Consider the following 15,629-nt stretch of genomic DNA (forward strand, 5'->3'; position numbering starts at 1 on the left):
ATCTAAAGTAACTAGAAGTCCAACAGCCAATGGAAGAACTGCCTAGCACTGAATCGTGTGTGTTGGGCATCTCATTTCTATGGCTAGAGCTTGTTTTTAAAATATACCTTCTCTTTATCAGTAGGAGCTTTTGGTGTCCTTGATCCAAGTAGCACTCTGGTGATGGTGTAATTGTGTTTTCCTGTACAGCCAGGTGTACAGAAGCTTAGCTGCAGGTTCTTTCATCATTTAACCATAGGACACACAAAGAGTATTTAGGGCACCCCATCTCCCCAACTTCTTGATTTTATTTTAATTTCTTAAACCATGATAACTAACTTTTGTTAACCACAACATAAATAGAAAGCCTATGTGAGTAGGGAAAACTCAAGAGGAACAAAAGATAGTGTCCTTTTTAATGATAGGCAATTTGTCAGTGTAAGTGGTTTTGCCAAGAAATGGACACTATTTGAGCAGTCTGGCCATGAAGCCTTCCGTGTTACAGACCAGGGTATCACAACAATCATCTCTATAACCTGTTGTGACCTGGTGTTGACATTTCAGTCAGTTTTCCAATTAGGTTAAAAAAGATGTGGAAAACCGTGAATTTTGGGCAGGTAGTTTTGCAAACAGCTTTGGAAAAAAAGGCTAATTCAGGTGTTCACACAGAGCTCCCTTGCTGTTGCTTTGGTAGTTAGTTTAGTTTGGGATGAAACTCCTGAGTTTTTACTCCCTGTGGAGAACAGGCAAGCATGTCACAGAAGTTACTAACCTGGCCACTCTGAAGAGGCATTAATCATTATTTAGCTGGAGAGGGCATGTTTCACTTGTTATTACAAACAGACTGGGTCAGGAAAATGCCATTATCTGTAGGTGAAGATTAAATCAGTAGAGACTTAATATGATGTATCTATTGATATTACTGAAAAAAAAAAAAAAGGGGGGGGGGGTGGGGGTGGTGGAAGGCAACCAGCTGAAGAAGCTGACCAAACAGCCCCACTTCCCCTGCCTGCTCCTCCCTGGGACAGGTTCCAGAAGCAAGGTGCTGGTGAAGGCGGGAGGCCAGTTCCCGTGTCCTTTGTGTTGGTGAGAGGCTTGTTTCTGATTGCGGCCGCCGCAGGGTGAACCTTTCCTCTCCTTTTGAGCACATGCTCAAAATCAGTCTTTGCACAAATAATACTGCTGCTGTTATTTCTGGTATTGAGAGGGCTGCTATTTCTGCACCAAATTTCGTTTGGGTTCTCTGATCTTAATGTGATTTATTCTTCAATCCTTAAAGGTTCAATTAAGCAACTCACTCAGACTTCTGTTGTACCCGCATTGCCTTGGGAGCCAGTCCGTCTGGCTGGGAAATGTCACATTCTGTTTTACACTGTACAAAATGAAGGATTGAAGAGTTTAAACCTTCTTTTGTCATGAAAGCTCTGCTACCTGTGGTTCTTGCCATGCGACTCAGTAATTTTGCACTTTTGTTTAAGAACAATGACCGCAGAATGAAGCTGTCTGGTTTAATGAATTCTTACCTGATCTTCATGTTTAGATTCACTAATCGTTGTGCTTTCTGTTGATTGCCAACTAATCTGGTGGTGTCATTTTTCTTGATTTTTAAATTGGTTCTAACTTTCACTTTTGCTCTGTCCTTTCCTCCTTTAAATAGTTTTTCTTACCTCTTGCTGCAAGAATGTCTGAGGAGTCTTACTTTGAATCTAAAACAGAGGAGTCAAACAGTGCAGAGATGTCATGTCAGATCACAGCAACAAGTAACGGGGAGGTAGCTGGCATGAACCAAAGTCTGAAGGCCTTGATGATGACGGGCTTTGGGGATATCTTCTCTCTGAACCAAGCAGGATCTGTCCTGCATTCTGGAATGCAGATAAACATGCAAGCCAAAAAGAATTCTTCTAAAACCACCTCTATGAGAAAAGGAAAGAAAATCAACATGGCTTTGGGTTTCAGTGAATTCGACTGGTCAGATGACGATGATGATGATGATTATTTTGATGACACAGATGATAGCAGCGAATGAAACCAGTTATAGAATTAACCCTGAAATCGGTTTTAGCAAAGCAAAACAATAAAGTTTTAGAACAAGAATCCTGTCAGTTTGGTCTGTTTAAATCCTGTAAAAGAAAAAAAAAAAGTGAGACCTTTTCCAGGCTGAGCATGTTTGTGTGTAGAAAGACATGTTGTTTTTGTTTAGATTGTGCTGACTTATTTCTGCTTTGATTAAATTTGGAACTAAACTTTCCAAACTAATTATTATTTTAAGAACCATGATTATATCTATAATTCTTTATGCCTGATTACAGAAAGTATGGCTTGATAACCGTAAGATCTGAAAACATTGGGGGAAACTTCAATGCCTTTAATGCCATTAATGTACTTCAAATTTTTCATTTGTGTTTTTTGTCATTTCTCTTACCCCTTTAATTGTCAATCATATGAATATACTTGCACTTCCAGGTTTGCTATTCTCTACAATCCGTTCTTTCTTACTGTTGCAGTGAAGGGATTTGCTGTGTTTCTAATTGAAAGCCTTTTTCAAGGAGGCATTGTGGGAAGTCACAAGTATGTTTCTAGGAAGAGAGAAGCTGGGTTGAGGGGAAGAGAAGGGTTAGTTAAATACACAGTTTAAAAACCAAATAGCAGCAGAATCCAGATAATTCCTATTAGTAGATGATTTGTATAAATGTTCTTTTTTCCCTCACGTGTATGTGCATGTGTATATAATTCACTCTAGCAAAGCGAACTGCAATCACCTCTGCATCTATTATCAGATATTGTGATCTAGAAGCTAATTTTCAGTTATGTTGATGTAAATGCAGGAAGCCTCATTAACTTTAATGGACGTATGCTTGTACCTGAGAGTAAAAAACGGTGTTAGTAAATTTGGATTCTGTTGCATCTCCTAAACCATACGTCCTTATGAAAGGACAAAGAGAAGCCTCAATGCCATTTCAGCTTGGGCCCTACTACTGTGGCTTATGTGAAATTCTCCATGATCTTGGTAACATGAGGAATATTTACTAGTCTCTGCATACTTGTTTTTTGCAGCTAAATCACTTTTAAAGTATTGCCACTGCTGTTATGACTTACTGTAAAACTCAGTGTGTAACAATCTGCTGCAATAATTGCCTGCCAGGCACTTACGTTGAGAGCAGCGAGTATGTTTCTCCTGATGACCCCTTTAGTGGTGATGCAGAAGGAGGGAGGGAAACCAGTGCAAACACAAATGCAGGTTAGAAAAGAAGATGTTGTAAAATATTTGCCCAAGAAAGAAGGGCAGTATTTCAAAAGAAAAACGTTGCTGTCTAGTTCAGCTGTAGTGGGAATAAGCCATCAAAATTCCATTCTCAATTACTGGAGGGGTTTCTTTTATGAAAACTTCTGTTTTTGAGTGGCTTCTTTAATTACAGGCTTGCCTGTTACACAGCACTAACCTACATATTATGGTGAGTGTTTTTGTAGATAGCTTAGAGAAAAATGGATACATTAGATAACAGCAGGCCTGAAATCATTACATGTTCACTCAACAAAAGTGAAAGTTCTTTGAAGGAGTTTTTCTAGAGTGACAAGTGGGCACCTCTTTGGGTTGTGAGAGAGAATTGTTTTATCCTTAAGCGTCAGCCCTGGTCTAGTAACCTGCAAGGCAGCAAGTGCTGTGCTTTGAGCTAGCTTACTCCAGTCTGTTTGCACAGGAATAGACCCTCCAGGATGCTTTATTTCTGTAGGATGTCATTCCACATTCCACCTTCTTCGTAACAGTTGCAAGTTCATTGGCTTGAAGTTAACCCTCTTGTATCAGGAAGCTTTTCTCATAACAGAATTGTAATTTAAATGATGTAATAAATTTACAGAGTATCCCAAGGAGAGACTTGCTCCTTTGGCACAGGTAGGGATGGCTTCTTAGGTCCATCAAAGCAACCTGATTTTAGGGAGAAAATGAGACATTGAAGGGCAAATAATTAAATGGAAATAAGAGCAAATAGGCTGTTTCCAGTGCAGTTTTGTACAATTTTTGTAAGTCTACGTCTGCTAACACCCACAGCAATGATACTATTTTTGTAACTGCCACTTTGCACCCAGGAAAATTTGATGGATTTGTGTAATCTAATACGTGCACTTTAGATCTTAAGATGTGTGTCATTGTGCATAAATTACTGTACCACATAAGCAATATAGGGTTGTATAGCTTTAATTGAAAATGAAATTTGGTTCAGTACATTTAGTATTCAAAAAAACTCAAAAAATCTGTCCCTAGCATTGGTGTTTTGCACTTTTCTAGCATCTGACAATCTTAGAGCACTTCATGGACATTTATATTTGCATGAGTTTTAACTGAATTGTAAACTCACTCTTTAATCTTTACAGAAGTAAATGTAGTCCTCAAGTAGTATGATATAGGGTTTCATAGTTGCAAAATCACAAGATTTAAGTCTGTCTTCAAGGTTTTGTTCTTAGCCAGGTATGTAATTTATTTCAGCAAAATACCATTAGAATTTGGTAGCATGCTCATAAGAATTTCCACTATCTTAGTTGCAGTATTTTTTAATGAAACAAAGATAGATCCCCCCCCCCCTTCCCCTTTCTCTCCCCATACATTATTTGTCAAAGCAAATTAAGCTATATTAAGGAAAAATTTAAGCTCATGTAAAACTTGCCTGTGTGTTCAAAGTAGCAGAGGTGGTCTCTGAATTGTAGAGAAGGTGATAACTTAAACAGACTCTTCTGAAGCAGTTCCCTTGAGATAGTGTTATACTTAGGATATCGGCTATGCTTGTTAAAAAAAATAATGGTATTGATTGCATTTTTACTTTCCTGTGATGACTTTCATACCAGATGTCTCCAGTTTACAAGCCAGAAATCATATGTGAGAATCAAGCTGTGTTGTTTCTGCCTCTGGTATGCTTCTCACTAGATAAAGGTTTTGAAAGTGGCTCTGGTGGGCAGGTATGTTGGTTGGAGGTCAGAGTATTTCATCTTCCATACCTGATTTTGCTCTGCAGTGCAACCCCATCTGTCTTCTACCTGTATCATCACCAGGGTATATAGATCTCCCCAACAGTCCACAGCCACATAGTGTGTCAGGTGATAAAAGCATTAACCAAACCCAGAAGGTTTTTCTCTGGCTGCTCTGGGCTGTGAGCAAAGCCACCAAAAGCCTTGCCATGCCTTGTACACCTCTCAGCTCACTAGTCCCCACCAGGCCTTTTGGGATCCCAGTTTTCTACCTTCCAGGAAGCCCTGGAGGTATTTGTGGTAAAGTAATATTGCTGCATTTGGTGGAGGGGAAAGGTAAGAACCAGGCCTGAACTTCTCATTTTTATCAGGCTGTTGTATTGTCAGCATTGACTTAGATGGGTAAATGGCCTGAGAGAATAAGTGAGGATTGGTTTTTGGCATGCTTAAAAATACAGGGTGGGCTGGGACCAAGACAGGATGTCCAACTCCCTTTCTTTTCCTTCAGCAGTGGGGAAAAAAATGGAAGGGGGAATTTATAGAGGAAAACTTTTGATCTAGTTATTTTTATGACAGTCACACCACTAATTCCTTGGAGTAGAAAATGTCCTAAGGTATGGTGTGTAGGTGTGCTGCACCCCCAGTCACCTGTGTGCTGCCAGACGTGGAGTTTGTCCCCTCCAGGCGGGAAGGGCTTCCAGGAGGAAGGCGCAGGTCTGGTGCAGCTTCTTGTCACACAGTCATGTTCTTGTCTTGACATTTGTTTATTGTTCCAGCGGTTTTATTAGATCTTGATTCCCTTTCCTTTTGTTAAATATCTGATGCAATAATTATTTATATTGCTATCAGCAGTAGCAGGAAATCCATAGTGTGCATATAGCTGTTAAGTATTCAGCAGCGTTACTGTGTGTCTTTAGTACTGTAGTTCTTTTTTCTGTAATCAGGCAGCTTTTACAGGCTTTTAATAAGACCTCTAACTTGACAGAGGTTTTAACTACAGTCCTAGGTAGAACATTCAGGTAGAAAAGTAAGTTCATTTAGTAATTTTCACAGCCCTTAAAATGCACTGGTAGGAATCTGGAGGAGATACCTTTCCCTTTTCCCCCAGACTTCAACTTAGTGTACCCTGTAAAATCTGCACAGAGATTTCTGATGTGTGAAGATTTAATTTTAAAAGTGTAGAACCAGCAACCTTTAAACATTTTATATTGTGTGCTAAATATTCATATGCCTTTTAAAGTCAGATATAGTCCACTGCATTTCTTGCTTTTGCACTACTGAAGAAGTTTTGTACTGAATACTAGGAGTCGATGCTACTTACACTTCAAGTGTGAACCGATGAAATTTGAATAGAAAATATTTTCACAGTGTTAGAAAACTTAATTTTCCCTTCTGAAAAAACAAAGCTGAGCACAATGCCTGTGCCAAAACTCTTGTGCTGTAAACTGAATATATCATTTGTGTGGAACATGCAATGTTACACTTCTGTGTGGTAAAACCTTGCAGCGTCAGTTATTCTCTTTATTGCACTTGACATATGATGTCTTGTTTTATTCACACTGTGGATTTGATTTTCCAGTGTAAAACCAAAGCAAACAAACAAAAAGAAATCATGCAATGTATTCAATTTCCTCATTTGGTGTCATAAACTTTCTTTTGATGTGAACTTTTTCCTTTGCTTCTCTTTGTTCCAAACTTCTATTTTGCAATAAACATTTTGACAGTAAATTTTATGCATCTGTGTCCCTGTGTAAAATGCTGGTGTTTCAAGACGTTCCTTATTGTCTGCTGGTTTAAGTAACTTTTTGTATTGCTCACTGTGTGACATTTCTCCTTTATTCTCCCATCTTTTTTTTGATTAAATAATATAGAACATATTCTGCCACTGGTTATATTTAAACATGGGAAAAGCTGAAAAAAAATCCATTGTGCAACTAAAAATGCAATATTGGACTTCTGTGGTAAACGGTTGTTGTACAAATAATTGTGCCAGGCTCCTCCCACAGCACCAGCTGGTTTGACTATAAGTACCGGCAAAAGGCATGACCCACTGCCTTCCTAAGGATGTTTACAATTGCCACTTGCCCTCCCCTGTGCTCGGGTGTTACCTCCAGCACTGCTTTTGCCCCACAGCCTCCTGTCCAGGCTGCAGGTGGCTGTTAGCATAGGGAATGCCTGACTTAACAGCAGATAGATTGAGAAGATTGGCTGGAAGCATGGTGTAGTAGAGAGAAAAAGTCAGGAAGGTCTCTTTTTCTCTGGCAGACACATCTTCCCTCTGCTACTTCACCCTGATGCCTTTGGCTTCATCCCCTTTGGGGAGGTAGTGGGCACAGGGATGGGTTTGAGGGTCAACTGGGTCCTCCTCACAGAGGCGGCTTCAGTTGGTCTACTGGGTGGTTTGTGGCCAGCAAGGTTTGGCTGAGACACTGGTGGAGGAGGTGGAAGAGGATCTGAAGAGTCCTCAGAGTGGGGTGGGCAGTGAGAAATGATAGATAGGGAGGCAGAAGTCAAGGGGTGCTGGGCAGTCACAAGTCCTTTGATGGGAGTTTCACATGGATGCTGCAAAGGGTGTTTCACCAGGATGGTTTACAGCTGTGGGCAGATTACACTAGAGCCTGGAGAGCCAGGACTCAGTGTTCAGCTGGGGGCGGGGGGGGCATGCTTGACCTGGGGGTGGGGGCTGGAGAGCTGCTGCGTGGCAGGGCTCTCTGGAGGAGGTAACAAAGCCATGGCAGCTGGTGGGTAACTGAGTCTCATAAGTCAATGTTATGTACATCAGATAAGTTTGCAACTACATCATGGTATTGAGCCTTTGGGAGACGCTACCAAGCCAAATACATAACATACCAATTAATGGTCACCCTTTAGCTGGACAAAAACACCAAGAAGGTGAAGCTTGGCATATCGTGCGCTTGAATGAGTAAAACAGCAATTGGTATTACAGTGACATCTCCTCCTGTGCCAGTTTTCAAATCATCCCACTTAGCACAGCCATTCTCCTGTGCACCCTCCATGGTTTCCTTGTGTTTCAAGAGCTAACACCATCGTGCGTACAACAAAGCGTGCCCCACGGGGGCTGCAGCGCTGCAGTGGCTGGGAAGTGCTGGGCCCCCCCAGCCTCAGGGGAGCAGTTACAAAGCATTGGCAAAAAACAAAAGACTTGTCTGTACAGGAAGACTATCCACAGTGGCCCGTCTGTAAATTCTGCTTTTACTGCTGCCTAGTGATAGTTTTCCTTCCTTTTGCAGAAAATACCCATAATTTGGGAGAGAGTTGTAATCACAGCGTTATTTTCATTGCAGAAATCAGGTGGTACCAAAGCTGTAGCAAAAGCCAAAACCTTCCCATAGTGTCAAAGCTGAGAAGGGAAGCAGCTAGAGAGACCCTCACCATCAGATGGTTTACTTTTGCTTTCTAAATTGTTTCTACTGGAGATCTGCTGATAACTTTATTTACATATCTTACATAGTTTTACCTACATAAAGTGATGGGATTGATTTAGCACTGCCACCCTGCTGTTGGAGCCAGCCCGTGGTCAGTGTGAATCCAGGGGTTTAGTATGTCAGTATGAAAGTTGCAGCCTGAAGTCCTGTCCTTTGCAGGGGAAAGGGAACCGAATAAAATCAGCTACCAGAGTAAAATTTGGGTGGAGGGGACAAAAATGGTCAGACAGTTTTCTTTTCAATTCATGTCTCTCACACAGTTGCTGCCTTCCTTTGATATTTGTGCATGGACTGAAGAAGATGTGGTGAGTATTTTGTGTTAATGTGGCCAACGTTGTGCTGCTGGAGCTCTCTTAATAAATTACAGTGGGTACAGAGGGAGGGGAAGCTGGATCAGAACATCTAGGTGAGATTTCACCAAACAGCTAGCAGTAAAACTTGTGTCCTAAAAAAGGCTTTAAAATGACCATGAGTAAATTAAGGACTCAAGCAACCTTCATAAAACAGCCATATTCTCCAGTGTCCAGAAAATAATTTGTGCTGGGAGCTGTCAGCAGCCAGGATGGCATTCCTGAGTGATCTTTTAACGAATGTGGAAGTGCCCCAAGACCTGTCTAAGCAAGACCTGTCCTTGACAGAACAAAATGGGTTCAAAGGTTTTATCCCACTGTGTGCCACTAGAATGGCAATTAACAGAAAGAAAGTTAAAGAGTTTTTAGGGCATGTGGAATCTTTCTTTCATATAAAATAATGGTATTGAGAATTGTTACCTTTTAATTCAGTTAAAAAGCTAAACAAAAACATCAGTGATTGATTTCTAGCATAGTGATGTGTCATAGTGATTTTAATGCCCCATCTAGCACCCTCCTTGTGTGTTGTGCATCATGGGGTTGTTTAGCTAACATTTACTGGACTGTCTAGAAAGCCAGTGCAAAAGCCATAATAGCCCTGCTCCTTAACTTCAGCCCTTCTAGTGTGGGACAGATTGCTACGTTTTTGCTTCAGTCATTTATGTTGTTCATAATGATAAACTGAAGAAGGTGGATGCAAAATAGAAGGCAGTTTAAAAAAGCTAAATAAAAATAAAAGTAATTGCTTGCATTGGTAAATCATGAGTCCTTTAACCCAAAGTTAGAAATATTTTTAAATTTTGTTTTAAAAAAGAATGATTATTTGTTAACTCTAAATATCTGTAATATAAAATTTTGATAACATGAACTTCAAGACTTGATTCCTCTTTTTTGCAGTTTTTCTGGATGCAGCAACTTACTAGAAAAGGTAAAAGCTATTCATGTGTACCTTGTATTCACATTTATGAATATATATGCTCTGCCTATCTTTTTCTCCCTCCAGTAAAGCACCTTACAGGTTTCTGAATAACCTCTCTTATCTTAAGGCGATGCTTCTGGTGAAATGAGTATATATGCTAGCTTGTTTAAGGAACATCATATCACTGGGAAACGATTGCTTCTTCTAGAAGAAGAGGATTTAAAGGACATGGGAATTGTTTCCAGAGGACACATCATCCATTTAAAGGTATTTAACAGTGTATATAGTTGAATATTAAGAAGGAGTCTGTGTGTTTTCAGTAGCATTAACAACAAAAAAAGTTATAAAGCTAAATAGAGAACATATATGGTATAAAGAAAAAGAAACCCGAGTTACAAGTTCATATGGATCTAGAACCCAAAGCAATCTGAACATTTTACGAGGCATGAAAACATGATGTGGTCTTTATACTTCTCTGCAGTTCTTGGTTTTCTTGTGGGATGGACTTTCAGTACTGCTAAAGAATCACCTAGGAGAGCCATTCTCCCAGTAGAGAGCTTTGGATACCTTCAGAGAGAATTCTCCCTGAAGATTTCTCTTTAGCTGAGGGAGGAACAGACATGAAAACAGTTACTTGAACTGAAATCTCTGAACTTCTCAACTTTCGTATCTCATCTGTAGCTTAAAACATACTTTAACAAAACTATTAGACGACTTCGGAGCTGTTTGACAGCCAGGTTGCTTTGCTCTTAAAATCTGTTTCACGATGTTTTAAATATCTAATGTTTGTAATGAGTTAAGAAAATAATTGTCTGGAAAATTTGATCGCAGTAGCAGTAATAGTATTAATGCTGTAGCCACAGGAGTGAGTTCAGTTTCCTGGCAGTCAGCTTTGGAAAAGGATTTCTCTAAAAGCAGCATGTATAATTCTGTTGGATGTCAATGATTTTATACCACAAGTTACTAGTAAAGAGTATCCTGGTTGCTAGTCCTGCAAATTTAGTTTCATAAGTCACGCAGATTTATTCCCCTTCTGCTCTTCTGCCATCTTTTCCATGCCACACACCATTACTGATATATTGAATTTACATTTCCTACAGGGAAAATTATTGAAACTTAATAAAGTCAATAATGCCCAGAAAGAAAGATTTCAGCTTCCTGGGTTGATTGAGCATAAATAAAAACAACCAAAACAACCCCCTAAACATCTCTTTGTCTGATTAAGCAGATCTGATTCTGAATGCAGAATGGGGCCAATGACAGTTTCCAGAACAGGGCTGTATTTTAGCCTCTTCCGACATGCCCTAATATATCCACATTGGAAAACATGGTGTACACGGGGTTGCCCTGTTGATATTTTCAGTATGAGATACTGAATAAATCTCATCCGATTTTGTTGATTTTTTTTTCTAGACTGCTATTGAGAAGTTAACCCATGACTACCTAAATCTGTTTCATTTTCCACCATTAATTAAGGCAAGTCTCATTGTTTTATATAAGAAGTGCTTATCGTGTTGGTGTGAATATTTTACTATTCTCATGTCTCAACTTCCCTGCCATTCGTGGGAGGGCGAAGCAGCAGTTCCTGAGGGTTGTGACAAATGTGGAGGGTAAACAGCAGCGATGGGTCATATCAGAACAAGTAATAGGATAATAAAAATTGTTTTCAAGGAGGCTCTAAGATTTTATTGTAGAACTGGTAGTATTAAATTAAGACTACTTGTGGTGATTCCTTTGCTGTCATTAATCAGAAATTACTCTTAAGAGCCATTCCTCCAAACTGATAACCACCAACTGCTCACCACTCAACAGCAGACCCCTTGCCCAGAATGAGCCCACGATTCCTCAGTTTGTTAATGTTACAGGAGAGAAGGATGGTTTATAATGTCCGGTCACCCTTGTGTTCACCTGTTGGTTTTCTGATGTCAGTAACAAGAGCCATGCAAAAGGGAGAGTGTTTGGGAACCTGCCAGAGTAGATATTTGCCTGATTTAATTCAGTGAGCTAATCAAACAGTTCTAGACCCCAAAGCCTGAAGTAACTTTTTTAGTCACAACTTATTGCACAGCTATAGAATGAAATACACTTAAAGTGAATTTACATTCCCTAAGGGGAAAATGAAAGTCGGGGCTTCGCTGCCCTGCTGGATGCAGCTCAATGGCAGTGGCTGCCACGATGCTTTCCACAGCACCGTGCCGTACTGGTGCAGCTCAGACAGGAGCAGAAATCACGCAGCATCTCCCAGGTGCCATCCACTGTGCGCTGTAAACTCATGCAGAAACCCTGGCCCCGCTTGGAGCGGTGTGACTGGCACACAGTGATGGCTCCTTCCTACTGCCTGCCAGACTTGAAGCATCTGAAAGGCAAATCCTTTCTGCCACCAGAGGCCTTGCTCCTGTCTCCCAGGGGGTTGTGGTAGATGTGAAGTCTCACCTTGCCTTTTTTTATCAGGATTCTGCAGGTGGAGCTGAAGAAAACATAGAGAAAGTAGTGAATCTTGAGCTCGTTTTTGGTTATCATTTGAAGCCAGGAAATGGTCCAAAGGTAAGCTGGGAGCACTCTAGATCGGTTCGTTCGGTTAACAGTCACTACCCAGAGGGTCCAGTGTCTCCTGGACACAAAAAGATAATTTGCTGTGAGAAGCCTCTTGTTTTGGAAAGGGCTAACCAAATGTCAAGGTGGCAAATGGGGCTGCATTGGTGATGGGAAACCACAGGCAAGGAAGAAGAGTGGCACAGAAAGCTTTGACTGAAAGCTTTTGTTTCCTTTTGAACAATTTCTACAACCATAATTTTTGTAGTTCGGACTTCCGCTTTGTTTCTTTTATCCCGATGGGTGTGAAATAACAATCCATTTATGCAGAAAACCCCATTCACACTTGAGCAGTGCCATATGCCTGATGTTAGTGGGCAATTACTTTTGTCTCAGTAGAAAGGTGGTGTCTTTTTATGTAACCAAGAGTAGTTTGGGCAATATGTGGTATGCATGGCTGCTGGATGCGGGGGACAGGACTGATCGTGCTGGTGACTACATTCACTGATGGTACTGGGGAAGGGGGGGGGGGGTAGGTGCAGCACATTGCAGATGGCAGAACGACTGTGCCACAGCTGGTAAAAGGCATTTACCAGCGTGCCACATCCTAATCAAACCTCAGCTCCAAGCCAAGCTGGTTCAAGGATCTCTCGTTACACCCTGTGTAACGGGACTGTTGACGACTCCAGATGTTCCAGCAAAGCATTGCCACCATGTTGTCTTTTCTCAAGAGTGAGGTTTGTCCCATGCTTTTTGTTTTCTTTATCCAGCCTGCCGTGGACTCTTGAGTTCAAGGGTTTTAGAATTAATCATTTATGTGGAAATGGTGTGCAAAGCATTTCTGAGTTAGAGTCAGGGGTTGCGACAGCAGGATTTGTTTCCTTTTGTATTTGACAAATCTGCATTGTGTGTCCACCCTAAACTTGTGGGTGGCTGACTTTCATCTTGTGTTATCTGGCTGCTTTGCTTTCAGGGCATATTGTTTGTAGAAGTCTCTTGATTTCTGTACTTGGTGGTGCTTGCAGAGAAGGCATTTAGGTTTGTACTTAGTAGGAACTTGGACTCGTACTGAAATCATTTCATCAGTTTGAAAAAGCTTTTTGCTTTTTGTCTGGAGATTTCCTTTTTTTGTTTGTTTCTTTTATCCTAAGCACTTTTTTTTCTATGAAAATCTTCTTTATCACTATGTGAATTACTTGGACTGTCTCAGTGTTCTTGAATGCATGTAACTTATAATGCTGTACAGCTGCGTTTTTGTAGGTGTGCATCTTTCTCTCCTGTGTGCAACTGTACAAGGAACTAAAAGGCCATAAAATAGGTTTTATCTCCCTTCTATTTCCAATATGGGTTGTGAGTGGTAATGCGGGGAGGTGGGCAACCTCCCCCAGGAAGGAGCAAGAGAAGGAGTGAACAGACCTCTGAGTGTTGCAGAGAAATTCAGGTTGCATTAAAGCCTGCTGAGTTTGAGGACAAGTACATATTTTACCCGTGACAGCAAAATTTGCAAATGAGACAGTGTGCCAGAGTCTATAGGACAGAAGCTCAATTGTTACGAGAGGATGGGGTTAGTTCAATGGGCCTGCATAGGGCTGACATAAGCTTTGCTGGTTTCTGATGTACCAACTGAGAACAGTTTTTTTGGGGGTCCTGCCTTTCCTGTGACCTCCCAGTTGGTTCCCTCTGCTCTTTGTACTGTCGGGCCCCTTCCCAAGGAAGCCATTCCCTCCACAACCGTGGGTGTGTGCCAGGCCTCCCTTCCCTGGCATCCGCCCCGCTGCAGCACCCCTGTCTCTGATGCCATTCCAGGGAATGCACAATCTGTCACCTGAGTTTGTCTGGGCTGGAAACTTTTTTCTGAGATCTGGTTACTAACTCATACCTGCCTTTAAAGATGTTGCAGCTAAGCCAATTTTAGTAGGGCCAACGTGAGCAAGACAATTTGCATCAAACATAACACTAACAAAGACTGGTGTAGTACATACAATATAGAAAATTTGGCAAGCTCGCTTCTTTGAAAATCCCTGGATACAATCTTCTAGCTCCCCTAGAGGCTGATTTAAGCCAACTACTGCTGCCATCCAGATTTGTTCCAAAATGAATTGGAGATACTGGGTAAACCGGGATCGAAGGGTTTAAACTTCTTTTACTGTCACATTTTTGTAAAAGAGTGGTGCCTGTTCCTGTAAAACTGGGTCAGCAGAAGCACTTGGGATCGTACCTTCCACCATCTTTATAGCTAAAAAGCTGGCCTACATCAGTTTAAAAATAAATTTCTCAAAGGAGCTTTAATCAGTCCCTATAACCGGCTGCCTAACTAAGAAGCATTTCTCCTGTTTCAGCCATGAGGAAAAAGAGGCAATAAGCTCAAAACTGGGTTATGAGTTGAGAATGTGTGCTCCCTGGGTGACATGTAGACTGCTAGACCCATGTACATCAAGGGAGGTTATTAGACTCATCTGGGAACCAGTGCAGCGCAGCAGGAAGGTCTCTGTACAGGGGAACAGGTCACGTAGGGAGGTTTTACCCCAGGCTGGCCCTGCACTGGTCTCCTGGGCTGAGTTCACATTAGTTATTGTAGTGCATCTTCTGGCGTAGTTGCACTTGGAAGCAAGCCCATCCATGCGCTCGGCGGTGGCTCTGCCAAAGCGTGGGATAAAGCATGCTCCTGATCCGAACTAAGCTCTGGTGTGGCTGCAGCACCAGCATGCAGCGTGACATACTGCGATGCCACAGGGCATAAAAGTGCTGGATGAGCTGGGCCAGGACCCAGAAACCATTTGAGGGGTGCAGGTTAATTCAGACGTGTTTGGCTGGTCAGAGCACAGCACCAGCTCAGGTGTGAAGACGGTTCCGTGGCGAACAGGTGTCCTCTCCCTGGGACTGCACTGAGCCCCTTTGGCACAGCCAGTGCACCTTCTCCATAAGCAGGCAGAAACTTAAGGGCCTTAGGAAGGGCAGTGCCTTTTAGCAAGGATCCTGGTGAATATACTTCAGGGTGGCATTCGAATGTTCAGCCTCGTCTGTACGCTTAATGAAACATTGGCTTCCCAGTACGCAACTTTACCAGCCTCAGATTTGCTATCTAATTTAAACTGCATCTTCTAGTGGGATTATGTTGGTTTCCACCAGCTGACAGATGCAGTCATTTCATTATAGTTTTCTTCCCTTTTTAGCTGCATCTTTGGAGGTGATGAAAGCTCAGTTGACCTTTGTGCTCTCCGAATGCATCAGGAGTGAGCGCTGCAAAGCTAACCTGGTTTTTTAGAGGTTTCTTTTCCAACTCTTGTAGTTCGAGTGATGTGGTTAATTCCATTCACTTCCTTTTAATGACCTTTCTGTACACAATTCCCACTGAGCTGAAAGGAGATAGATTTAGACATTTTGTATGATTTATTTCCCACAAATTAAAAAAAAAAAAAAAGGGGCGGGGGGACACCAATTAAC

General features: G+C 41.5%; 1 protein-coding gene across 2 annotated transcripts in view; it reads left to right on the top strand.

Moving 5' to 3' along the window:
- Positions 1 to 15,629, top strand: part of MAP3K20 (mitogen-activated protein kinase kinase kinase 20) — a 92,133-nt gene that overhangs the window by 61,386 nt on the left and 15,118 nt on the right. The window contains exons 12-16 of one of the 2 annotated variants that reach the window (XM_074910264.1): positions 8,645 to 8,689; positions 9,632 to 9,662; positions 9,781 to 9,920; positions 11,067 to 11,129; positions 12,105 to 12,197. In XM_074910264.1, coding sequence (XP_074766365.1) covers positions 8,645 to 8,689; positions 9,632 to 9,662; positions 9,781 to 9,920; positions 11,067 to 11,129; positions 12,105 to 12,197 — 372 coding nt within the window. Of the gene's footprint in view, positions 1 to 1,636; positions 6,672 to 8,644; positions 8,690 to 9,631; positions 9,663 to 9,780; positions 9,921 to 11,066; positions 11,130 to 12,104; positions 12,198 to 15,629 lie in introns of those variants that run through there. The other variant, XM_074910265.1, reaches the window with a different exon arrangement.

The sequence above is a fragment of the Athene noctua genome, chromosome 7 (genome assembly GCF_965140245.1).
Source record: "Athene noctua chromosome 7, bAthNoc1.hap1.1, whole genome shotgun sequence".
In the NCBI taxonomy this organism is placed as follows: Eukaryota; Metazoa; Chordata; class Aves; order Strigiformes; family Strigidae; genus Athene; species Athene noctua.